Source organism: Phallusia mammillata, chromosome 1 (assembly GCF_965637545.1).
Source record: "Phallusia mammillata chromosome 1, kaPhaMamm4.hap1.1, whole genome shotgun sequence".
Classification (NCBI taxonomy): domain Eukaryota; kingdom Metazoa; phylum Chordata; class Ascidiacea; order Phlebobranchia; family Ascidiidae; genus Phallusia; species Phallusia mammillata.
The window spans coordinates 27339674-27365972 of NC_137252.1; the positions used below are offsets into that span (position 1 = coordinate 27339674).

General features: G+C 36.8%; 1 protein-coding gene across 1 annotated transcript; it reads left to right on the forward strand.

The window, feature by feature from the left end:
* The first annotated feature begins 47 nt into the window (after nt 1-47).
* Nucleotides 48-25590, forward strand: LOC145216756 (FACT complex subunit SPT16-like). The gene is made up of 24 exons (XM_080084524.1): nt 48-203; nt 2468-2563; nt 2657-2740; nt 2805-2942; nt 3972-4064; nt 4143-4289; nt 4407-4558; nt 5428-5600; nt 5936-6100; nt 6478-6653; nt 7106-7198; nt 12208-12323; nt 12780-12936; nt 14347-14411; nt 14472-14534; nt 15471-15606; nt 15952-16078; nt 16402-16520; nt 17064-17189; nt 17757-17945; nt 20218-20387; nt 22793-22922; nt 23770-23974; nt 24971-25590. The coding sequence occupies exons 1-24, from the start codon at nt 138-140 to the stop codon at nt 25072-25074; spliced, it is 3090 nt and encodes a 1029-aa protein (XP_079940650.1). The 5' UTR covers nt 48-137; the 3' UTR covers nt 25075-25590.
* Nucleotides 25591-26299: the final 709 nt, after the last annotated feature.

The following is a 26299-nucleotide window of genomic DNA, read 5'->3' on the forward strand; positions in this document are numbered from 1 at the left end:
CTTTAACAAACGTTAAAATGTTAAAATAGTTCTACTTGTTCTTCCAGGTGCTGGGTGTGTCTAAACTGTGCCTCTTTCAACCTAATTGACTCTCATTTTGATGATAGTTTGGTCGGGGCTGGTAGACGTAAAATAAAATGTCTACCACCTTGGACAAAGAGTCTTTCTTCAAGAGATTGAAGAAATTTTACTCCCTCTGGAAGGTATTGTGTTCACTGTTTATATTTTGGGCATTTTTGTGTCATTATTGTTATTGCTTTGTTTTATGGAGGCGTTATACTTAAAAGTGGAAAACTCAGTTATCTGAACTCTTTTGATAACAACTGCCAAATTAAATCGAGTAAATAAGCACTATGGCAACTTAATTTCGAGTTTTTACCTATGAAACTGATATGCAAATATATAGCTCTCACCAATTATTTGTGTGCACATACAGCTTTGGTTTTACAACTACTAACAAGTGTTTCAATCCATACTACAGACTACAGTAGAAAATGGTTTATTTCACAGATCTTAGTAATATTTGCGTAGGACAACAAGCTTTCATAAAATGTAGTTGTTGCAATGCTATAGTTTAATCTTTCTTGTAGCCATAATTCGTTTTAGTATAAACAAATATTGCTGGTTTTACTTAAAAACAGCCATCCTTACTGCAGAATTATGTCTTTAAAAAAGTTCGGGTGCATCTAAAATATACACGATCGCTTAGATCACTTGGATCGCTTGGTGCATTATTATCACCCGTTGGCGCACCTTAATATTGCTTGGTGCGCTTTGATATCACTTGGTGCACCTCAAAATCATGTGGTGCACATTTATATAACTTGTAGCTCCTTTGTTTTGCTTGGTGCACCTTAATATCACTTGGTGTACCCTTATATTGCTTGGTGCACCTTTATATCGGTAGGTAAGGTTAAACCGAGTAATTGAAAGGTGCACCAAGCAGAATAAATGTGCATCAAGTGATATAAGGGTACATCAAGCGATATAACGGGGAACCAAGCGATGTACCAAGCAATATAAAGTTGCACTGAGCGATATAAATGTGCGCCAAGCAATATAAAGGTGCACCAAGCGATATTAAAGTGATATTAAGGTGCACCAAGCGATCCAAGTGATCCAAGCGACCCTGTATATTTTTGATGCACCGAAAAAGTTCAACAAATAAATACATGTTTGTTGTGTTTTTTTTCTTGCACATAAATGATAACAATACCATATCTTAAACCAAGTTGTATTTTGGACATGATACACACTTAAATTAGAGCCAGACTAAAAAGTCAGCTTTTGGTGCATTATAAAGGAACTAAATAGCATTTTGACTGTAATTGTTTCAAAATGTTTTTTTGGGAAGTGGATGAAAAATAATGAGCATTTTATCTGCAATGATTTAAATTTGTTAAATCGTCTAGTCATTCATCCGTACAATTCAGACAAATATATTTCGTTATGCAGGATCTAAAGGCAAGCACAAGGGTATTAATTGGTGAAACATACATTAAACCAGTAGTTCTCAACGGGGGCGAAGTGCCCCCCTGGGGGCGTTTGTTATCATTAAGGGCGCACTGGAAAATGTTTGGGCGATTAGGGGGCACTGAGAGAAGATAGAACAGTTAAAACGAAAAGAAAAGGTTATTCTTGTCATATCTCTTCCAGTGACCAGTTAAAGTAAATTTGACTTTGTTTTGCTAAGTGTTTTCGATGATGATATCACAATGCATTTTGTGCAAATTACACTGCGGCATTTGTCGGGCTTGTCTGCGCTTTAATAGCAAAATTTGCCGGTAGTAATTGAGTTGTGCATGGCCGAACCAAGCCAGAACTCGAGTACTCGGTGTTTTTTGTGCTTGGTGCTCGGCTACAGACCGTTAGACAATCACTGCAAAACCGTGCGATGAGTTGATCACTTGTTAATTACACAATAATTTACCGGGTAAGTAACAAACGGGTTTGTTGACATCACAATTGGACGTGCGATTTGCATTACAATTGAAAGGAATTGAAGTGACCGTTAGTGGGCACGCACGCACTTAAAAGTCTTTTTAATTAGTTGTTGTTTGTTACTTAAAAAACGTTGGTGTATCACCTAGCGTTGACTTGCCTCACATGTTATGCAAAAAGGCCCTCCAGCTTAAATACGACCCTGGGGGATAAACATTTAGCTTGTTAAAGATTAGGCTTTCAATTATCACATTGATTTGTACGTGAAACAAAATCATTTTAATTTTAGTCAGTTCTAAGGGGGGCATTTATAAATTATGTAGACCTAAAAGGGGCAGTACAGGAAAAAAAAGGTTGAGAAACACTGCATTAAACAATGATAAAATGCATAAATTTAATGTATCAGTCTATCTGCATGTTGAAAATTCTATCATGAATCTAAATGCTCATGTTCATATATATATATATATACATATAATTTTTGAAGCGAACTTCTTGCCAAAACAGTGTTTTTGTTATTATGTAGAAGGGAGGATCTGATGCATTTAGCAAGTCTGATGCTGTGGTGGTCTCTATGGGAACAGATGAGGATGTGGTCTACGCCAAAACTACATCTCTACAAGTGAGTAAAAATAAAATCACTAAAAAATTACTCCCAATATGACAAAACTATGTGGTAAAGATTACAAATTTATGTCTACTCATTTTGTTTCAGATTTGGCTTTTTGGCTATGAATTGACAGACACAGTAATGGTTTTCTGCAAAGAGAAGATTTTGTTTCTTTCCAGCAAGAAAAAGGTACACTTGTTGATTGGTTGTACAATTTAAAGCAAATTGTCATGCAAAAACATGTTATTTCAAGGTGGAATTTCTGAAGGCAGCTGCTAATGACGATGATAATTCTGATGGTGTGCCAAAAATTTCGTTGTTGCTTAGGGACAAAGAAGATAACAAGGAAAATTTTAGCACTTTGGTATCTGCTATGAAAGAAAGTGGCAATGTAAGTGTATATCTTAAAAAATACTTTTCTTTGTAGAGAAATTTTAGCATTTGTTAAAACAGTGGTTCTTAACCTTTTTATAACGGCCGAACCCCTACGATATTCTTCAGCTTTTGGTCGAACCCCAAAGTTACATCCTAGGTTTTTAACCCATTTTGTTTGCTGGGTCATAATTAGTTTTTGTTCAAACGTAGTGGCAACATTTACTGTTTTTCATTTTGTTAAATTCTGACATAATAATACAAGCAACTTGTTTCAGGATTGCTATAATTCCTGGAATTTTTAGTTTTTACAAAAATGAAGCATTGTATTTTTAAAAATGAAGCATTGTATTTTTCTGCTTACGAACAACGCGCACAGTGCTCTTTGTTATGTAAAAAGGGGGTGCACAATCTTTTTGCTAGGACGGCCGCATCGCAGATTCTTATTTAGCCAACGGCCGCCATGTACCTGCTTTTTTGTTTTAAAATACTTGGTTTATATCATATATATACCATCTAATAGCGCCCCCAAAGCCCAGATTAATTTCTGGCTTGGTGCACAGATTAAGCTGCACAGCGTGGAGATCAGATTAAGTGTTTATGATGTCATAATCTATATTGTGATGCTTGTGGTGCCTGTTTTATTTGCATTGTTTGCACACAATAGGCGTAGAAAAAGTGTGACGTATATGGTTATTAGGCGGGTAATATTCTTTTTAGTACCACAACGTCACGGCCGCCTGAACATATATTTTAACAAACATGTTCACAACCGCACAAACTCGTCTCTGCGGTTGTGTACCCCTGCCTTTGGCAAATAGAAATGCCTTTTTTAGCGACTATAGACCCTAAAGTTTGATGAAAACGAGTATTTGTATTACACTTCGAAAAGACCTTCGTCGAACCCCTGGGGTTTGATCGAACGCCGGTTAAGAACCACTGTGTTAAAAGGATTGTGGTGATATACTAGTGATTTTTCGTCAAAAAAAAGTTTTTGTGATACATTTTGTAATTTTCTGTCTTTTTATCACACTGACTTTGTTATTAGGGTAAGATAGTGGGTCATTTCCAGAAAGACAAATTTTCAACCAAGTTCATTGATTCCTGGAAGAAAGCTCTCAGCACAGCTGGGTTTGAAATGGTTTGTCCTGTCCTTTCATTTTTGCATTTATTTTTGGGTGATCATGTGATTTGCTAATGTTACATGTTTGACCAATAGTTGGATGTCAGTTCCCCACTGGCAAATGTCATGGCACCCAAGGATGACATGGAGTTGAATATGATGCGACGGGCGGCAAGTGTCACTTTGGAAATCTACAGCAAAGTGTTCAAAGAAAACATTAAAGATGTGATTGATGCTGACCGTGTAAGTATTTCTATGTTTTAAGAGTTTGATTAGATCTTTGGGTTTATTCTTTTTTAAACTGTTTGCAAATCTGAAAATCCAATTAGTACTTTTTTAAGTCTTTTTGTTGCTGTGCAGAAAGTTAAACATGCAAAGATGGCTGAGATGATTGAAAAAGCTTTGGAAAACAAAGCCCACCTCAAGGGGGCAGACCCGAGCTTGGTTGAGACCTGTTATCCACCAATTATACAAAGTGGTGGAAACTACAATCTCAAATTCAGTGTCATAAGGTAAACACTATATCTGCATATATACACAACCATCAGTGACTTAAAAAAGCATGTTTGATGACTTTTATGAGTTGAAATTTCGAATGCTGTCAATTTGGGGAATCTCAGACATTTTTTGATAAAACCTGTCTCTAATAAAAATGGTTTTCCAAAAGTTGCTATAAAATAAATGAAGGCTTTTTTATGAGTTGTATTACCAAAATTGCTTAGTTTGGCAAATTTAACATAGGTTTAAATCAATAACTTCTTGTTGTTTACGGCGGTAATGATTGTAGATTAAGGGTAAAACACCACTACAAAGATCTTCAAAAATATTTTAAATACATTAGTGATGGAACGGGTACCCGGTACTCGGTATCGAACGATTTCAGTGGTATCGATACTCGTCTTGGTATCGAAATATTTTGTCTCGTTTTCGATACCAACGTGCGAGTACCGAAGGCCGATTTACACCATAAGAATACGGGCAACTTTATGCCAATATTTGCTTCGGACAGCACAAAATCGGGAAAAAGTTCCGCCAGTTTACGTATATATTTTTTGCTATCACTTGGTGATTACATTTTTCGGCGTGTGTGTGTGCACGTCTGTACCCCGACCATGGTAGATAAATTAGCCAGTGATATACAACTAAGTACAAGACTACACTTAAGTACTCGGTAATAGTACTCGGTATCGAAGGTATATACATGTGGTACTCAGTATCGGTACTCGCTTCAAAACCTGGTATCGTCCCATCACTAAAATACATAGAAATCATTGTATAAAAGGAGGCAAATATTTCGAGAACACAAAAAGTGCATTAAATTTTTGGGAGATTTCTGCAAACTTAATATAACACATTTAAAAATGTTGTTTTGTGGTTTTAGCGACAAGAACACCCTGCATTTTGGTTGCATCATTTGTATGTTTGGGGTAAGATACCGATCCTACTGTTCCAATATTGTTCGAACCCTGATGGTGAACCCCACTGAAAGAATGCAGGAAAACTACACATTCCTACTAGATTTGGAAGAACTAATATTTGAAAAGCTTCGGCCAGGTGCGTATTTTTTCAATCGATTTTACGTTAAGCAGCTTTTATAATTTCTTTAATGTTCTTTTGGACAAAGAGCCGCTTGTGTAATAACTAGACCTAGGCTCTACATTTTTTCTACCACATACTTTTGCATTATTTTTAAATAGGATTTTATGTCCACTTACATCATCTGTGGTACTGTTTTGGTAATAATGTATCTTAACCTTTAATTTACTACATACTCAATGATGGGCACCCTTGCCTTGATAGAGAAGACTGAAACCAAAGATATAATGTGACCCATTATTCACAAGGGAATAACACAAACGATAAACTTACTAACATTTTCTAACTTCCAGGAGTAAAGTTATGTGATGTGTACAATGCTGTGGTGCAAAAAGTGAAAAAAGAGAAGCCGGAACTTGTGAGCTCTCTCACTAGAAGTTTTGGATTTGCATCGGGAATTGAGTTTCGTGAAGTCTCACTTTTAATCAATGGAAAGAATGAAGCAACTGCGAAAAAGGGTCAGTAATATTTTTTATTAATATTCATATTTCAAGCCAGTGGTTCTTAACTGCCCAAACATAAAAAAAAACAGTTTGTTCATATATTATGATTAATAAGGTTAGTACTGACTCTTGTCATATTACTAACAATGTTGTGCCTTTAAAACTGGGGTAAAGAGTTTTGTTTTAGAACCTTAAGGTTTCATCATGTATTTGGGGTGTTGGATGTGTTTTGTGTATTTCCATTTAATTAGATTTCAAAAATGAAGTTTCAATTTTTCCTGCATTAATGTGTGTACGGAATAACAAGCGTTGTTTAGTTCATTTCACTAAGTTACCAAATATTTGTTTTTTATGTTTCTGTTTCGAAACTTTATTTTTGATGTGTGTTTTAGGCATGGTGTTCAACATCAACCTCGGCTTGTCGAACCTAAAAAATCCTGATGCTGGTGAAAATGAGAAGAAAGTTTATGCTTTGTTTGTGGGCGACATGGTTCAAGTGACAGAGGGACCTGTCACCCTTCTCACTAAAGATAAAAAGAAAGCGAGAAACATCTCTATTTTTCTGAAGGTAGCATGTAACAACAATAACATGCACTAAAACACTTTAAAAAATTAATCTTATTAAGGTTCAATCTTAGGAGGACCAAAATATTTTTTATGTAAACAATTTTATGTACCCATTTTTTGAAAAAAGTATTCTTATTTAGGTTTTGCATGTATTTATTTTTCTTAAGTTCTTAAACTTTTGTCAAAAAATGGGTAAATAAAATCGTTTACATGAAAAGTATTTAGTCATCTTGAGGTTGCAACTTAACATGAATTAAACACCACACCGTTTCTGTATTTCTTCTAAAACATTGAGTTACAATTTCCTCCAACCAAAATTTATACATGGGAAAAATATGATTTGAAGAACTTTTTTTCTTGGTAAAACAACTCCAGTGGTGTAATTAATGAAACCTTTACCCAGAAATCTGTATGTCATAATAATTGCTAAAAAATAATTTATATGTATTTTAGGATGAAAGTGAAGATGAGAGTTCAGCAGAAGAAGAAGCCAACGAACTTCTTGGAAGAGGAGCTAGGGGAACTCTTTTGAAAGACAAGACCAGAGTAAGATGCCTTGTCAACTTGTATAATACTTCATTTATTTAGATTTAGACTAACAGTTAATGGTGATGGCACGAGTACCAGGAACTCGGTATGCGGTAGCGATGGTATTGAATTATTTCAGTGTTATCGATACTCGCACTCGGTATCGAAATAATTTGCCTCAGTTTTCGATACCAATGTTCGACACCCAAGGCCAGTTTACACTAAGAATACGGGCAACTTTTTGCTAATATTTGCTTCGGACAGCACAAAATTGTGAAAAAGTTCTGCCATGTTATGTATATTTTTTCGCTATCATGTGGAAATCTCATTTCTACATGCTTCTGCATGTCTGTGTACCCCGGCCATGGCAGATAAACAGAGTTGCCATACTGTCCTTATTTCTAAGATTTGTCCTTATTTTTTTGACCTGAGTCCTTCTTTTGTCTTATTATGGGTCCCCTTCCCTGAAGGGGACACATCTTGGTTTTACTCGATTTTTTTTTTTCTTTTTTTTCTTTCCTCCCTGCAGTTTGTCCACCCTCTTTTGCCATGAAATGTTTGATGGATTTGGATGAAACTTTCACAGATGGTAGGTATAGTTATGTAGATGTGCCATCTGCTTCGTTTGTCATGACAACCCCAGTATTTACCCCGCTAGCCCACAAAATGTAAAATATTGTTAGTGCGCACCACAAACGTTAGATTTGTGTGATGTTATAATCCAACCAGACCATAGGCGCCCACTTGCTAAAATCGGCGGGGAGGCAGAATTATTATAACTCGGTAAAGACGGAAATATTTTCAGCCCGGACGTCACTATTTACGCAGCAAATTGCATGTAACGCATTTAAGTTTATTTTATTTTAAATCAACAATTACCAAAGTAAAGCCCGCGAAGGTATTTGTTCTAAATATATATCTTGGAAAACAACGAGTTAACCGTTGAAAGTTAATTTGCTACGAAAGTGTTCCCACAACAACATGTGGTCTTAAGTTTACCTAGTTTTGCACTTCACTGGACGCATAAAAATGATCCAAAAACAGTTTGTTACATCACAGACAAGGCTTAAAGTACCCATGCTTTCGTTACTGTGCGTATACAGGTGCCTTTCTTTGTTAGTTGTGATGACATAAATGAGAGGTTAGTAATTTATGCCAGATAATTTTATTGTTCGACAGTAGCGCTATCTCTTAATAATATTGTAGCTCCTGCTGGTCCCACAAAAGTGCTTTGTAGACCACAATTGCGGAACGGCGCTGCGTTTGTGCTTGTAAGCTATGTGGCCGTCTAATGTCATTTTCATGCTATGCGGCTCACCCTGAAAAAAACTGGCTACCCCCTTTTTAAACGATGTCAATTTGTGTCGATGTTGCTGACCGAGTTTTAGCAAACACTTCTTGCATGTTTTTATCCAATGGCTCATTGCATATAACCAGGGTTGCCATCGACATGGAACTCGAAATACGGACACACGAACAATTGGACTTTCATGTCAAACGAAACAAACGTTTTTGAACAAATCTTTGCATTTATACGAGCCTTGACATATCACATGTCATATTTCTTTTTGCCAGGAACATTCTGTTCCAACTCCTTGTTTGTAGAAAACACTTAGTGCATCTCACGACAGCCCAGGTCTAGGTTTACTTTTAGCAGGGATTTGACTTGTAATTGTTTAAAATAAGACAAAATAAGGACTCAAGTCAAAAACAAGGACAGTTGTTAGAAATAAGCACAAAAACTTTTTCGAAGACATTGTCCTTCAAAATAAGGACGGTATGGCAACCCTGCATATAACACTTCAAGTATACGTTTATGACGTAACAATATGCGTTGTTTGATTTTTCAGAAAGGTTTGTCTGTTCAAACTAAGCAGTCGTTGACTGTGCAGTAGTACAGAGTTACTACAAAACTGTATGTGCATAAATTAACGCAAAACTTGTTTATGACGAAGTCAGCGACGCAGATACCCGGGGAGGCGGCGCCTCCCCGCCTCCCCATAAGTGGGCGCCAGTGAACCAGACATATGTTACTTATGTTTGTGGGTTGTTTGGTGGATGTTTTTGCAGTTGACGGTGAGAGGGGTGTAAACAGCCTCATGACGTCAGAGGCATTAACGGGCTGTTGCTCAAAACGCCTCCTAGTGGTCAAAATGTTAGACATTGGCTGGTTTGGACAAATTTTTACAGACTGTTCATTGGTTCTTTGTGGTTCTATATTTTATACATTTGGGTGTAAAACCCCATCAGTTACCCCACTAGCCCCCTGAAGTAGGTGAATTTATAACAGTGGCAGAAATAAATGAAATTTGGACTACTTGTAAAATTTGTCATTTATAGGGGCTGTTTCTTGTGTTTAACCCTGTAGCCCCAATATTTACCCCTCTAGCCCCCTAAAATGGGCGAGTTTTTTAAACAGTGTCGGAATTGACTGAAATTTGAATAGCTTGTAGAATATGCTATTTATAGTTGTCAATTGTTATGTTCAACCCTGTTGCCCCAACATTTACCCCACTAGCCCCCTAAAGTGGGAGAATTTTTTGAACAGTGTGGGAATTGACTGAAATTTGACTGCTTGTATAATTTGTCATTTATAGGTGCTATTTGTTGTGTTTAACTCTGTAGCCCCAATATTTACCCCTCTAGCCCCCTAAAGTGGGTGAATTTTTTAAACATTGTTGAAATTGGCTGAAATTTGGATAGCTTGTAGAGTATGCCATTTGTAGATGTCGAGTGTTGTGTTAAACCCGCCCTCACATTTATTTTAGCAGCCTGTTAAAATGAGTGCATTTTTTTGACAAAGTCAGAATTGAACGAAATTTAAACAGTTATAATGCACACTATTTTAGGTCGCCATTTTTTCTGTTTAACCCTGTAGCACCATGATTTACCCCACTGGCCCCTAAAAATCGAATTTAAAAAAATTAAATTTGGGCAACATGCAAAATCTGCCATTTATAGGTCTCTCAATTGTTCTATTTTAAAGAACTATTTACCCCCTTTTTCTTCAAAAAGTAAAACATGAAATGGGACAAAATTTAAACAATGTCTGAATTTTTTAATGGAATTGTATAGTTTGTACTTACATTAGCATGATTATTTAAGTTAATTACTGATCACTGTGTTCTACCTTACATCACCAAACTTAGTGATGGTTATCTCTGGAAATGCATCATTTTTAAGTTTGCATGTGTGGGGACCCATAAGTTTCTGCCTGCAGAAACAACCAAGGTTATAAAAGAAGGTGGCTAATATGGGACCCAATATAAAATATGTGTAGGGAATATGTTAACGTTTCAAATATGTTATAGTGTATGTGCAATGGCAAAATGTGCTAAGCCACCCTTCTAGTTTTCAACAATTATAGTCAAGTGGGGTAAATAAAAACAATTTTTTGAAACTTTGTTGCCAAACTTTTATTTTAGGCAACAAAAGATCAGTTTTTTCCCAACAAAGCTGATGGGACTACTTTTATAGTTATGTGATAAGTTTTTGATTTTACTAAAAAAAAAATATTTGATGAAAACTGTTGTTTTTTTAACCTGTAAAAGGTACAAAAAAAAAACGATGTCGGGGTAAAAAAACAAGTGGACATTAGGACCATTTGAAAAAGATTAGGTGGCAGTTGGAACTTTAATTGAATAATATGAACTTAATGAACCATCTTAAAGTCAAAGATCAGACAGAAATTTCAATAATACATTTGTTGCAATGAATAAGCCAAAAAAACACAAGCCACATAAATTTCTTTGTTTTCGAAATTTTGCATACCAAACTTACAGCAGTTAGCGAACTGTTTGTAAACTAATTAAACACTTTCAAATTGGTGCTAAGACTTTCCATGGCTTTATACCTTTATTGCACTACATTTATTGCCTTTGATTTGTTTTTTGTTTTTTTCATTTACCAGGCTTTTATTGGTATGCAACTAGGTTTTACTGAGCTCACCCACTTGCCGGCCTGCCATGTAACCCACAAACTTCTTGAAATATTGTTTCATTTTCTGTCCAAAACTGATTGAATTGCCACAAAATGAATTGATTCCCTTCTTTTCCTTACTTTTTGGCATTTTTCATAAGGCCTGGACCCAAATTTGCACTTTCAGCAATGCAGGTATACTTTTTGTTAAAAACGTCCTCCAAAGGTGGGTCCACAAAGCAATTTTGTGCAGCTTTGGTTTAAGTACATGTTTTATGGACTTACTTTTTTATTTTCTAAACTTCCAGGTAACCAATAAAAAATTTTGGGCAAAAAAATTTGGGGTGCAAAAAATACATTGTTTTTTATTACCCCATTCCTATAGAACTGTTTGGGGTAAAAACGAACAACGGGATATCTGAAAAAATATAGATAGAAGCTATCCAAGTGGAGTCTTTTTTGTTAAATAAGTCATAGTTATGACACAACACAGAACAAAGGTCATTGACACCAAACTTGTAATAAACAATCTGCAAGAAAGTTTCTGAAGGTTGTTGAAGACTTTTTAAGATACAAATTTAACTACTGTTGATTTCAACCAGCAGAACATTGCCTAAAAATAAAATCTGAGAATGGTTTATGGCTTATTGTTTAGGCACAGAATAAATACATCTTATTTAAAAAGAAAGTGTTACAAATTCGTTTTTGGTTTAGCTGTGAGGGTATTTTTTTTTTACCCCAACTTGGGCAAAACTTTTTTTTACCCCATTTGACTATACTGGTTAAATTCCTGCTACAAATGAAAGTAAACCTAGACCTGAGCTGTTGTGCGATGCACAAAGTATTTTCTACGAACAAAAAGTGACTGAAACAGATTGTTTCTGCCCAAATATTGCATATGATATGCCACGGCTCGTATAAATGCAAAGATTTGTTAAAAAACGTTAAAATATGAACTAAATAAAATATGTTTGGTTTGCTGCCACACTCATTAGGTTAACTTTATTAAATACAGTTAACATGATAACACTGCGTGCATAACATTGTACAGCACAGGTTGACATTACTTTGAAGTGCTAATCTTAAAACCAAATGATCATACTTTGTAGCAAGAAATTGGCACCGAGGAGAAACGGCAAAATCACCAACACGAACTCGGTAAGCAACTTAATGAAGCTGCCAGAGAGAGAATTATGAAAAACAGTGGATCCGTTGAATCTTCCAAGTAAGTTTGTGGTTCGATCACAGTCAGCGAGGTTGCATTTATGAAGCCTATTGATGTGGGTGTGAAAACCAAAATCGAATTCTTATTTTTTACTGGTGTGGATCTTTTGTGCAACATATCATAACAATGAAGTAAAACACGCCCACATATATTTGTTTTGATTGGTATTTCACTTTTTGCGGTGTAACGTTTAACACTCAGTAGATTTTTATTTACATGTTTAAGATTTTCAAAGATATAAAATCAATTATGATTGTTGACATTTATTCCATGAAGAAGTTTCTTCAAATTTTAGAAATTTATAGTGCCCTTATACCCCCAAAAATGTTCAGGATGCAAACATTTTACACCGAGTTTATTTGTATTTAACGGTAGCACTTTCATCTGTTTAAAAATGCGACTTAAATGAATCACACAGGAAAAAAATGACTTAAAACGGAAACGCATGTTTTTTAGGTCAAAGAAATCGAACGTTTCTTACAAATCTCGCACTTTGCTTCCTGTGAAGGAACCGGATATTTTCGATCTCAAAATCTTCATCGACAAGAAATATGAGACGGTCGTTCTCCCTGTATTTGGCATTCCCACACCTTTCCACATCTCCACTATCAAAGTAAGTAGTACAAAAAGCGTATGGTTTTTAGACCCATGTGGGGTTTTTTAAGGCCGATGCCGATAAAATGTGAACGTTGGGTGGTGCTACACATTTCCGTTTCGGGCAGGAACTTGTCCGAACGGTCCGGCGCGCCTGATTCATGTACAGACATAAAAAAGCGATTCTGTTTTGCAAAACGTACTATTTAAATGTTAACAAATGTAACATTGTTAAAAACGGAACTAACGTAAGCCATTAGGGATGGGCCGGGCCGAGCCGAGCCGAGCCAGTACCCGAGTACTCGGTACCGAGCGTCGCTGTTTTTAATCCTCGGTGCTCGGCCGAGCAGTTGCACAAATTGACCCGAGCGTTAAATTTGCATATTCAGCTAACATATGTAACCAGCGTTAAATTTGCCCTGCTAACGTATGTAACTAGTGTTCCAATGGGTGTCTATGAACAAAAACGAATGATTTTTAAATGTACTCTGATGGTGGAAAAACGCGTACGTTATGGGCATGTACAGCTTAATAAAACACCGCCGGTGACGTAAGAGGCCTTGTAGAGCTAAAACGTAGAAAGGTGATTTTTTTGTGACGTCATAATGCACCGAGCATGCTCGGCCGAGCACCGAGCATTAAAGTGAGATGCTCGGTGCTCGACCAAACAGAACACTTGCAGTTTCGGCACATCCCTATAAAGCAGTGGTTCCCAAACTTTTTCATATTTTTTTCAAAACGGTCCCTTCGCCATTATTTCGAGGGCTCGCGGTCCTTAAGCCTAAATGTGTATTTCATACAAACGAAAGTTGATTGCAGGATTTTAGCTAGTTATGCAAAATTGCGCATAACAATCATCCAAAGACAGCATGTGACATCACAAACAGGACAAAAACATTACGATTGTGCGCGAACAATTGCATTTTTTGATTATTGTCATTCAATAAAGGCAATTGTTTAGCAATGGAGACAGTCGATTCTCAATTCTACTTTGATTTAAACTTATTCAGTGGCACAAACTGACGCCAAATAAGATTATAGAATTACTTAAACCGCTTCGCGGTCCCCCCAAAATTGCCTCACGGACCCCAAAAGGACCGCGGACCCCAGTTTGGGAACCACTGCTATAAAGTCATGTCAGAGCATCAAAGGTTTTGACGTCGATTTGCTGTGAAACCGTTAGGTGACTGGGCAATGATAGACAAATTACAAACGTACCGATTATCGGCCGTACTATGACGAAAAGGCCGATAATCGGTAATATGCCGAATTTGGGCACCAATAATCGGACTGTCACAAATTCGCAATTTAAAGTTCTCTGCATATTTTGTGTGTTTTTGACATTCGAGTATTAGAATCCATATTTCATTTTTCCCCATGCAACAGAAAAGAGGAAAAACATTGAAAACAATTAGAATTTTTTTTGCAGAACATCAGTATGAGCACTGAAGGAGATTACTGCTACTTGCGTATCAACTTTTTTTGTCCTGGAAGGTAAGAAACCGGCTCCATGTTAACGTTGTTCTTCTTTAAATTACCCTTGTGTTGTTGCAGTTCCATAGGAAAGGAAAACCAGAAGTTCCCAACTACCGATGAGACCAACTTCATTAAAGAATTGTAAGTTATATTGTTTTGCATTAGTTGTAAACAAATAATAAACAGTTAAAAATAGGCATATTCCTCGGTTATGCTTAGGGAGGGTGCACAATCGTTTTATCATTAGAGTTGTCTATGTAATAAAGGTAATGTTTGTTGTGTACAATGTTCGTTAAGGTGCTTTGCATACCCGTTATTTTGGTCCAACCACTTTAAAAAAAGAAATTGACATCCTTGGTCTGTGATATGAAACACTATCCGTTGAATTATGAAAAAATAATCGTTAATGTAAACATTGTAAACAATAATATCACGACCGCTACACCTGTATATAAGTCATGTGACAGGATGAGTTGTAGACGGACGTCAGTTTGTTTTAATGTCATGCCATTTACCAATACAGGAACTTACTACATTTGCGATTAACACATTGAGCTGCTCCTGGTGTAGGGTTTCTATCACTGTAACATTGTAAACAAACAAAAACAAAACAGCTGAACATGAAGCATCCAAGTTCTAACAACCGGTATTGATTTTTTAAACAAAATTGACAAACCCTCAAATCATTTTTTTTTCGGAGACTTGCTGGCAAACCGCGATCTGTTTTACCCGAACGAGCTGTTCCACAATATGTTGTAGTTGAGGAAATACCAGAGGTTTTTCGCGCTTCCTCTAAGCGCCTGTGGTTCTTACAAAAACCACCGGTTTAAGCAATTGTGTCCAGCAAGACACTTTTCATTCTTATCCTTGAACAGTGGTTTTTAACCTTTTTTGTCTTTACTCCTGAGGAGAACCTGTTATGGTTTTCATTTGCCTTTGTGTATGTTATAAAACTGAAAACTCAAAATCACAGAATGGTGACGTAATAAACCCTAAAATTTCCAATTTAATTACCCCCTAAAAACGCATACTTTTTTCGTTTTCGAAAACAAGCGCTTTATTTTTATTTATTTTCAGGACATATCGGGCTCTCGCTGGTCGCGTCCCGGGAAAAATTGATCCTCCTGCCGCCAACCTCCAACTCAGCTTCCGACTCATCAAGGAGCTGCAGAAGAAGTTCAAAGCACGTGAAGACGAGGAACGGGAAAAAGAGGTACAACCGGATTTGTTTCCAAACAATATTAAGCTGTTTCCAAGTTTTGGGTAAGCCTGGTGAAATTGGCTACAGCAACCTGCGAATCATTTACATGCATTCCGTCTTTTATTCACCTCGACACATACAACCAACACGGGGTTAAAAATAAAGGAATTAAGCGGTGATAAAAACGCAAGCAATTGACGAAACGTTGTGATAAAATATATATAGTTATTGGCTTGTATTTTTTGCCGAGGTTTTGTTTTTACCCGTATTTTTGCATTTAAAACAGTATGGTTTACCTGGTTAATTTCTAGAAACCTTTGGCATTGCTTTCTGATGATCTTGTATTTTACATTTTAGGGTATAGTGAAACAAGATAAACTTGTCATCAACCCAAACAAAGTGAATCCCAAGCTTAAGGATCTTTACATCCGACCAAATATTGCACAGAAGCGAATGCAGGGACATCTGGAAGCTCACACTAACGGTTGGTGCAACGTTTTGTTAAGTTTCAACTTTTCCTGTCCGAAGAAAATTTTCTGCAAAAATAAAAAGTAAAAACTGAAACAGTGAGACAGTTTAAACTGCTGTAAACTTCAAAATAGGTGTTTTTTTATCCTATCGTATGTACCCAGCAAATCACCTTTAAATCTTGCGCCCTTTTAAACTGTTGGCATAATTGTTTGTCTGTCACAACCAATTGATCCTTAAAAAAATTTTCCCACCTTTATGGGACTTATCACTGGATACCACAAACTTCCATGTCCATGTTAACACTTACTTTGTTAAAGTGTTGCATGCTTTTTCCAGGTTTTCGTTACACGTCTGTGCGTGGAGATAAAGTTGACATTCTCTACAACAATCTTCGTCATGCAATCTTTCAGCCGTGCGACCACGAAATGATCATTGTCTTACATTTCCATCTCAGGGTAGGTCGATCGTTCTCAATATTTCCGTCGGTGCAGTATAGATAATCACCATCAGTGCAATCAAAACTTTTTCTTGTTAATTGATGACAAGTTTGTTTTTACACAGCCAAGGCATTGGCGAATTTCGAAGCTTGTTTTTTAGGCCACGAAAAAGGTAAACTTACAAGGCAAACGTCAAAATAGCACTGTACATTACTCCTGGTTTAACCTTTTTAGTTCTTAGTCACGTGTTTTGTTTCAAATCCTTTTTGGACGTGGCCAAAGCTGTATGTGTTTCATTTGATCGACCGAGCAACATATAGTTAATTAATCCACTGTTGCTAAAATGACTACGTGGCTTATAAAGAAACTGAATTTATTACAAACACAACCATTTCTGTACAATAACGAATTTAACTTTCAGGTCGAATTCGGAATTTATTTGTTTCAGTGGGGTGTGACAACTTCATTTTTTTGTTACCTATTTAATGTAATAATTTCCCTATTTGCAATGTGACTACCTCCATGGCGATTTATATAACCGTATACATCGTACATGCGCAGAACGCAATGATGTTCGGTAAGAAGCGACAGACGGATGTTCAGTTTTACACAGAAGTGGGAGAGCTGACGACTGACCTGGGGAAACTGCAGCATATGAGGGACAGAGACGACTTGTACGCTGAACAGGTAACCCTGAACATAAAGCCATCAATGCATGCGTTGTCATAGTGCCCGTCTTTGACTGTGTTTCAAAGCTGTAGATAAATGAAAGATTTCGTGTCTTATTGTTTTAAACCACATAGCTTTTTTAGTTATAGCAATAATTTCGCAAATCACTTTAAACATTTTAAAAATAAAATCACCCATATTTCATTCGTACCGGTGGGAAAAACGTCAGCAAAATTACAAGTTCTTTAAATTTGGCTCCTTGAATGATTTTTATATCGTAACAAATTCGAATAAACACATGTGTGTGGCCCATTCGGTTTGGCTTGCAAAAAACAAAAACAAGTTGGTTAGATGGCGTTTGGATTAAATTTTATTCTTTAAATAGGGTATATAATATAATATAATTTCAATTTCAATATATATAGGAACGCCACCACCTAGTTAAAAAGTATTTGGTGTATTTTTCTACCAGTTGCACGAAAAAACTTTTAGAAAATATGCAACTTGGTGGACGAAACGTTTGTTCTGTGTTTTCTAAAACTCGCTTTCACAAAATACTCACTACGTTGTGTTATTTGTCGATAGGCTGAGCGTGAGCTGCGCCACAAGCTGAACACGGTATTCAAAAGCTTCGTGGACAAAGTCGAAACCATTTCCAAGGGCGAAGTTGAATTTGATTCGCCCTTCCGCGATCTCTCGTTCTTTGGCGTACCCTACAGAAGTACATGCTTGCTTCAGCCTACCAGTGCGGCTCTCATTAACATCGTCGAATGGGTAAAATGTGCTGAAAAACTTTCAGTCTTTTACAATGTTATAATGTGTCATTTCAACTTTTGTTTATCTGTGCGGAATCTGTTTTGTTACAACAAGTAAAACATTGACAAAATTTCGGGTAGATTGACTTAGTACTTGGTTTACAGTTACAGCGTATCTTATGTAAAATACTTGTCTTGCATCACAACAAGCTATAAATGAAAGATTTAATTCCATACCATCGTTCTAAAATATATTGCGACAATATACTACCCTAATATAAGCGGTGTTTTATCGTGTCTACGTTACCATAAACACACGACATTACAGTAATTAAAAAGTGTCAAGTGTAGAGTCAGAGTGTTTCTTAATATTTACCCGTGACTTAGCCGTTCTAAAAAAATGAATTTGTCTGCAGTGTGGGCTGTGTTTGACTTTGTTATTATGGATCCCCTTCCCTGAAGGGGACACATATTGATTTTACTCGAATTGTTTTTTTTTCTTCCCAAAGTTTGTCCGACTCGTTTTTCCATCAAATGTGTGATGGATTTGGCTGAAATTTACACAGATGGTAGATATAGTTATGTAGATGTGCATCCCACTTTGTTTTTGTTGATAACCCCAGTATTTACCCCGCTAGCCCCCTAAAATGGGTATTTTTCCCCGGAAGTTTGTCCGACTCGTTTTTCCATCAAATGTTTGATGGATTTGGCTGAAATTTACACAGATGGTAGATATAGTTATGTAGATGTACATCCCACTTTGTCTTTGTTGATAACCCCAGTATTTACCCCGCTCACCCCCTAAAATGGGTGTTTTTACCCAAAGTTTGTCCGACTCGTTTTTCCATCAAATGTTTGATGTATTTGGCTGAAATTTACACAGATGGTAGATATATTCATGTAGATGTGCATCCCACTTTGTTTTTGTTGATAACCCCAGTATTTACCCCGCTAGCCCCCTAAAATGGGTGAGTTTTTAAACAGTGTCAGAATTGGCTGAAATTTGGGTTTCTTGTATAGTATACCATTTATAGGTGTCGATTGTTGTGTTCAACCCTGTAGTCCTAACATTTACTCCACAAGCCCCTAAAGTGTAAAACGTATTTGTATGTTACTGGGCACCACAAACGAAATATTTCTTTGGAGCAATAGTGTTACAAGGGCAACCAGTTGTATGTTGCTCGTTGGTGGGTTGCTTGGTGGTCGTTTTTGCGCCATGGCAGTTATGGGCTTGTTAACAGCCCTATGACATCAGAAACAGTAACGGTTGTTGCTCAAAACACCTCTAGTGGTCAAAATTTTAAACATTGGCGGATTTGGCTGAAATTTTGCGGTACTATTGATTGAGTCATTGTGGTTTTTATATATTTTTTAGTTTGTGTGTCGAACCCAATTAGTTACCCTACTAGCCCCCTAAAATGGGTCAGTTTTTTAAAACGTTAAATAGGACATACTTCAAACAATATCTGGGGTGAATCTAATTTTATAGTTTGTATTCTACATAGTATTATTATTTAAGCCCAGTGCCAATGACTGTGTTTTACCTTATACAACACCCGACTTTCTCATGGTTATTTTACCTTAGAGTTATAAAAGACGATGGCTAATATGGGACCCAATACCAAATAAGCATAGGAAATATATTTATGTTTTAAAATAGGTTATAGTGTATATCAGTGGTTCTTAACCTTTTTGGTGTGGTTTCCCACTAAAGTAAATCACCAAGTTCGAATTCCCCCCTCTGTTATTTTTATAATGATGTTTTGTGCCCAACATTAACAAAAAAAATATTCTTTAATCGAAATAATTAAAGCGAAGCGATTTGGTAAAGGTATACTGCAATCTTATTGAGTTTGAACAGTTATTTCATGAGAAAGTAAAATCGTGGGGAATTTTGAAAAATCTTATATGCTTGCGTTAGTCATTTATTGCATCACAATCAACAGATCAAATGCATATATTCGCGAACAATAACAAAGTCATTGATACTTTTAGTAATTTCTGTGACGTAACAAACGATTTTTGAATTTTTATGCGCCCTGTAAAACTAGGTGATCTTAATCTTACATGTTGTTGCGGAAAATATTGTATTAAATTAATTTTCAACGGTTAATTTCAACCCACGGGCCCGAGTTTGGTGACTTCTGACTCACATAATTTCCCTCTAAAAACATTAAATTTTCCACTAGTGGGAAATTTCCCACCGGTTAAGAACCACTGGTGTATATGCAAGGGCAATATGTGCTAAGCCACCCTTCTAGTATCTAAATTATATTTACTGTTACCATCAGCCTGCCTTCATTGCTTCCCTTGACGATATCGAGCTTGTGCATTTCGAGCGAGTACAGTTTCATCTGAAGAGCTGCGACATGGTAATCATATTCAAGGATTACAAACGCAAGGTTGAAGTCATCAACTCCATTCCAATGCAGTCTTTAGATCCAGTAAAGGATTGGCTTAAGTAAGTTGCTTACAGTTAAGTATGATAACTGCGGAGATACGTGATTTGGTTTCACTGGAAAGTTATTATCCATCCTAACTGCTATGTTTTCTGTTAGCAAGACAACATACAAAATCTTTCCATTTTATGTTTATGATTCGTTTTCAAAAACGTCTCATTTTACCGACAATATCCCTATCATAATGCTTGAAAGTGAAACATATGGAACAGGGGGCCGGCCATCCAACCACATGCGGCTCTTTTGGTGATTGTGTTTGAATTTGAGCCAAATCTTAGATTGCAATTCCTAACACTATAAAGTGTTTCTTAGCATTTTTGTTGCAGTTTACTACTAAAGTCAATCACCGAGTTCGAATTTCCCCTTTTTGTCATTTTGACAATGTTCTTTATTCAATTAAATATAATATACTTAACTTCAGATTTTGTAAAGATTCATGACTTTTGATTTTCAGTTAAACTTAAAACAACAACTTTGGTACCATTGAGTTAAACAATTTTTCTCTGTATATACCGTAATTTTCCGTGTATAATGCGCAAAATTTAATTAATTTATTGTCCTAAAATCTAGGGTGCGCATTATGCATGGGTACAACAATTTTTGAAGAAAATCTGCCTCGAAATAAAACTTGAAATCAGACCTTTCTTCTTGTTTGTTGTCAATCGCGCATCACATTTAGCCATCCTGCCCAACACACTTAGTCAGTAAAATTCATAATTGACGACACATCGTTTGATGCGATGGTGCAATCCTTGATGGTGTGTTATTGTCAAATACTGCACACTGCCCATTTAGCGACAACGTAAATGGGGTGATATCATTGCCGATATGCAACGGATCGAACTAAAATTTTGTATATAAGTTTGAATTTAATTATTCTGATTTTTAGGTATTTTAATCTAATACATATTAAACTTCATTTGTGTTTTAAAAATAAAAATGTTCTCTGCAAGTATTAAGATCGGTTCCGCTTGAACGCGACCAGTAAGATCTCGTTTGCTGTCACGATGTACCCTACACAAATCCTAAACATTTTTCGCTATCGAGTTTGCGAGCGCATGCGCAGTGATACTGACCGGCAGAATAACATCCGGTTGTTTCAAAAGATGATCTTTTTTCTGAAATAATTTTACGTTTACGGATTTAAGAGTAAAAATTTGGGTGCGTATTATACATGGGTACAGGCTTTTTTCCAGCATCGACATGCCATTTTTAGGGTGCGTATTATGCACGGGGGCGCACTATACTTATATATATATAATTTTCCGTCGGTTGGCAACCACTGCTATAAAGAATATATCATTATGCGCTTTTGTTGTTGATGCTACTGCACTTGTCTTCATAATGTTGCGTTGGAGCCAATCACATATGCCTTTCGGGGTAGGGTAGGGTAAATTACGTGTAAGGCGAGACGTACGATGCACGTATAGGTTTCTCTAAAAATATCTTGTCACGTTATAGCAGAAACACATTCAATTGATATTCGGTCCATACATATAATCAATAAATCAGAAGCACTTAGATTCTGGTGTTATTTTTGGCATCATATGTGACTTGAGAAATAAATCGTGGCAATGCAACGCAGGTGCACTGTTACGTCATCATGTACAGGCACACGTGTTAAAGTGCACTTAACTTGCTCAGGTGCCACTGTATCAACATCGCATAGTTCCCAGCGCTGTTTGCATAGCGTGTTTCGCTTCTCATACTTATAACATATGTACATGTTCCCAACTCGGCTATGTTACACGCGGTGATATGACTTTGGAAGTACTTACATGTTGGCCCGATTCATACAAAGTTGTATTACTCAACAACCTGTTAAAAGCACTTTTTTGATTATTATCACTTTTAAAATTGCACTCTGTTCATTATCACTTTACGGGTGGTTTCACGTTTTAAGATGTTTCAAAGATACTGGTCAAAAGTGAAACAAGAGGAAATACAGAAATGCATGTACCGACTTACATATCCTCTGTCTCAAACTTTTTTCTTGTACATTCCAGCTAGAAACATGCGGGTCGTCCCATGTTTTTGTTCTAAAAAAGAAGGTTCAAATTATACCCGTAGTGGAAAAATATCATTCTAAGCTTATGATTTGTATATTTTGACCCCGACTTTGTTTGTTAAGTACATTACATAGAAGTTTCACACTCTATGTGTTGGTGCATTTGCAAGCTTTTAACGAATTTTATTGTTTCGTTGATATCACCCATTTTAATTTCTGTTCGTTTCAGATAGGTTTACTGCATTATTTATGTTCACTCAAACAAGTCAGCTTTAGATATACCAAGGTGTTGATGCTTGATGTGCATTGACCTTCTGTAACGGATAAAAACCATTTAAAAATCTTGTTAGTCCAAAGAAAGCCAATGTTGATTTTATTTTTGTCTGTCCTTGCTTCTAGTTCATGTGACATCCACTACACAGAAGGAGTTCAGTCCCTTAATTGGAGCAAGATCTTAAAGACGATCGTCGACGACCCCGAAGCCTTCTTTGCACAAGGAGGCTGGGACTTTCTGGAACCACATGGTGACGTAAGTGAACAATACTTTGAAATAGGTTATGCTCAGAGAGATTACATGAACTACCTTTTGGACTAACTCACTCTTTTTCCATACGCCTACAGCGTTGTTCCTCTTCATACCCCAATAGTTGTTTCGGTGTTTATTGCAACATCCACAAACTTTCTAACTTCACACTGTGTTTTGTACTTGTCTCATTGTAAATTATTCAACCTTGTAAGTTATTTCTCCAACTGAACACTTAATAGCTGACTTGAGTGTGAGTGTATTTAATACACACTAAAACACCAAAAACTTCTCCCACACATATCTAATAGCACATTTTCTAGGTCTATTAAATCGATATTTTACAAGACTTGATAATAGTGTCTAAAGCTGTGATTCTTGACTATTTTATTATCGTAACCCCTGAGAACATTCAGATGAATTCCATTTACCCCTTTTTCGAAGAACTAAAATGACCAATTATGACGTCACAAAACTAATAAATAAAATGTAATTACCAATAAAAACTGTCAAAATGCTCTTTTGAGGGATAATTGCCCACAGTTTGAGAACTACTTGTTCAAACCTACTGACGTGCATTTAAAAACAACTATATAGAGCTCTTTTGGCAATTGTATTTTTGTAACGACATTTCGACATCCTCTACAGGACGTCTTCATCAGAGTAAATATTGGTTGTGTTAAATTATCCCGATGAAGCCTACCTGTATAGGACGTCGAAACGTCGGTACAAAAATACAATTGCCAGAAGAGCTGTATTTATTTGATATTATGCCTGGCCGCAACAGCTTATAAAGTGTATTTCAAAAAAATATTTGTATATAACCATAAAAAAATTAAAATATGTTTTGCAGGATGATGAGGATGACGAAGAGGACAGTGAAAGTGATTTCCAGCCAGAAGAATCAATGTCCGGATCAGCTGGTGAAGAGGGATCAGATAGTGATGAGGATTATACGAGCGATGAAGAGGAAGAGTCGTATGAAGACGATGACTCGTTGGGAAGTGAAGAAGAAAGTGGGAAGGATTGGGATGAACTGGAAGAGGAAGCTAGAAAAGGTTTGGAGACATTTTCACCTTTTTAAGCTTGTCTGTTCCGCCCTTGTATTATACTGGAAAAAAAATTCAACACGAAAAGGCTTAAAAAACCTGGGGTAAATTGTCTTTCAGGCAATAAAGTTTGTTTGTTGAAGCAATGTACTCATGGCATTGATGATACCTTTCATTTTCATGAGTTTTTAGATGACAAATAGGGGATTTTTTAAAACAAACATTCAATGGGTTCCAATGCCCTGTGGTAAATAATTTTTTTCCTTTGGATTTTTAAAACCTCTTACTTGTGAGTCTTGATACATAAGCATGTAAAGTTTAGGCAACTTAAACTGTATATCAACCGTATACATATTCGGCAAAGTTGAAGTCAACTCAAACTTATTTGCATTGGCGCTTTATCCAATTGCCATTTTCGATCAGTTTCGTAAAACAGCAAGGACACCGAAAAAAATCATTGGTTATCGAATGAAGTGTCCTGTTATTTGAATGATGCTTGAATAGTACTGGGTGTATTCTGCCGTAGGAGCGCAATCGACCGCACGAACATGGCGGGGTTCAGCCGGTTGCATCTAGCGGTTGTTGAACCCGCTGGCTCTGCTGGCCAAATGAAGCGCGTCTAAACAGGAAACATCAGCGCGGTTCCTCGGAATGTTTCCTGTGATCCGATTCACAGACCCGGGTGTCATGAGGACAGTTGTTGACAGCGGTGGGATGTTGGTCCAAAAGTGCCCGTCGCGCATATTCTGCTTTTACAAGTTTCGTAGGATCGATGGCGGGGATCTCAAATATTATTACTTGTGGAAGGGGTGAATGCTCTTGTCCCAGTTGGCAGAACTAAAAGGGCCAAATCATATGGCAGTAATTCTAAAAACTGTTACACCAATTTTTTTCCGCAATTTTGTACCACAAAGTGAACCTAAATTTCACACGCAGCGTCATTAGATTTCTATTTTCGCTAGACAGTGTCTTTACATTACATAAACAAGTTGAACTTTTTTGCAGCTGATCGACGTAAAGATGAAGACGAGGATGTACCGAGTCGTAAAAGGAAACACGACGATTCCCATCATCACCACCACAAATCCTCGAAAAAGAAGAAGCGATAATCCGGAGCGCTGGCGTCCTCTCTCTTTCTTTTGGGCATATTGCTCATTTACCCTGCCTTGTAGACCATCACTGCCGCGAACAGATCTATCGGTAGTGTTAATGTTTTCGGGATGTGCTCACAATGACCGATGCTGGTCTCTGCAACAACCATTGCGCTTTTTCTGTTGGTTAATGAGTTAATTCGGGAAAAATCTGACAGAAATTATCAAATATTTTTGCTAAAACGTTCGCGTTTTTGTGGATAAAATACTTGAAAATCAACACATGTTTGGTCTTAGTTTTTAGGCTGTGTGGGCACTGTTCCATATTAAAACAAACATTTTCGTACATTTCTCTTTGGTTTGTTATTCATTCTACAAGTACCATTTGTGACCAAAAGTTATCCTGCATGAGAATGAAGGCGTGTTCTTGTAATATTGCCACTTGAAGAAGCAAATCCAGTTCTCGTCTTTGTCAAGTTGACGCTGTTTTTGCTCTGTTGGCCTTTGAAATAAAAGCACGCTTTTGTAAAAAAATATTTTGTTTATTCTTCATTCTGGGGCAGGGGTTCTTAACCAGGAGTGCACGCACCCCCAAGGGGTACGAGAACTGTTCCAAGGTGGTGCGGGGATGCTGGATCATTAAGGTTGGTTAGGTCTATTATATATAAATACAAAAACAGAAGGCGGTGCGAATATTGGTTGGTGATTTGAAAGGGGTGCAACAAGAAAAAAGGTTATGAAGCACTGTTTTCTGGGGGGTTTCACCAAGTAGATTCTGCACGGTGAGCATGTCGTGTTTCTGCTTTCCATATCCAATTACATTAAAAGTGCTTATCTGTCTTCTTGAGAAAACACCACCAACCAACAACACCCATTTTTTTAGTGATGTTTGGGAAACGGAGCAATGGCCTAACATTCGAAAGTTTGTTGACATTTTGGAAATTATCAGAAGAACTTTTTAATGTTTTACAAACATTTAAAAAGTAAAACCCAATTAAAAACTGAAGCGATCGGTTTTAGTCACTGATTTGGACGAAAGCCACAAGAGTTACAACCCGTTTTGATGCTGAGGTTCACACAGCCCTCAATGATACGTACATGTATTTCATAGGAAATATCAGGCGTTTACGTGTCCCTGCTACTGAGTCTAACACAATGAACGATATTTGATCTTTTGTGGAGTATTGTTTTACAGACGTTTGAATTACCGTTTGTGTCGTTTGCTTAGAAATCAGCAGGATGT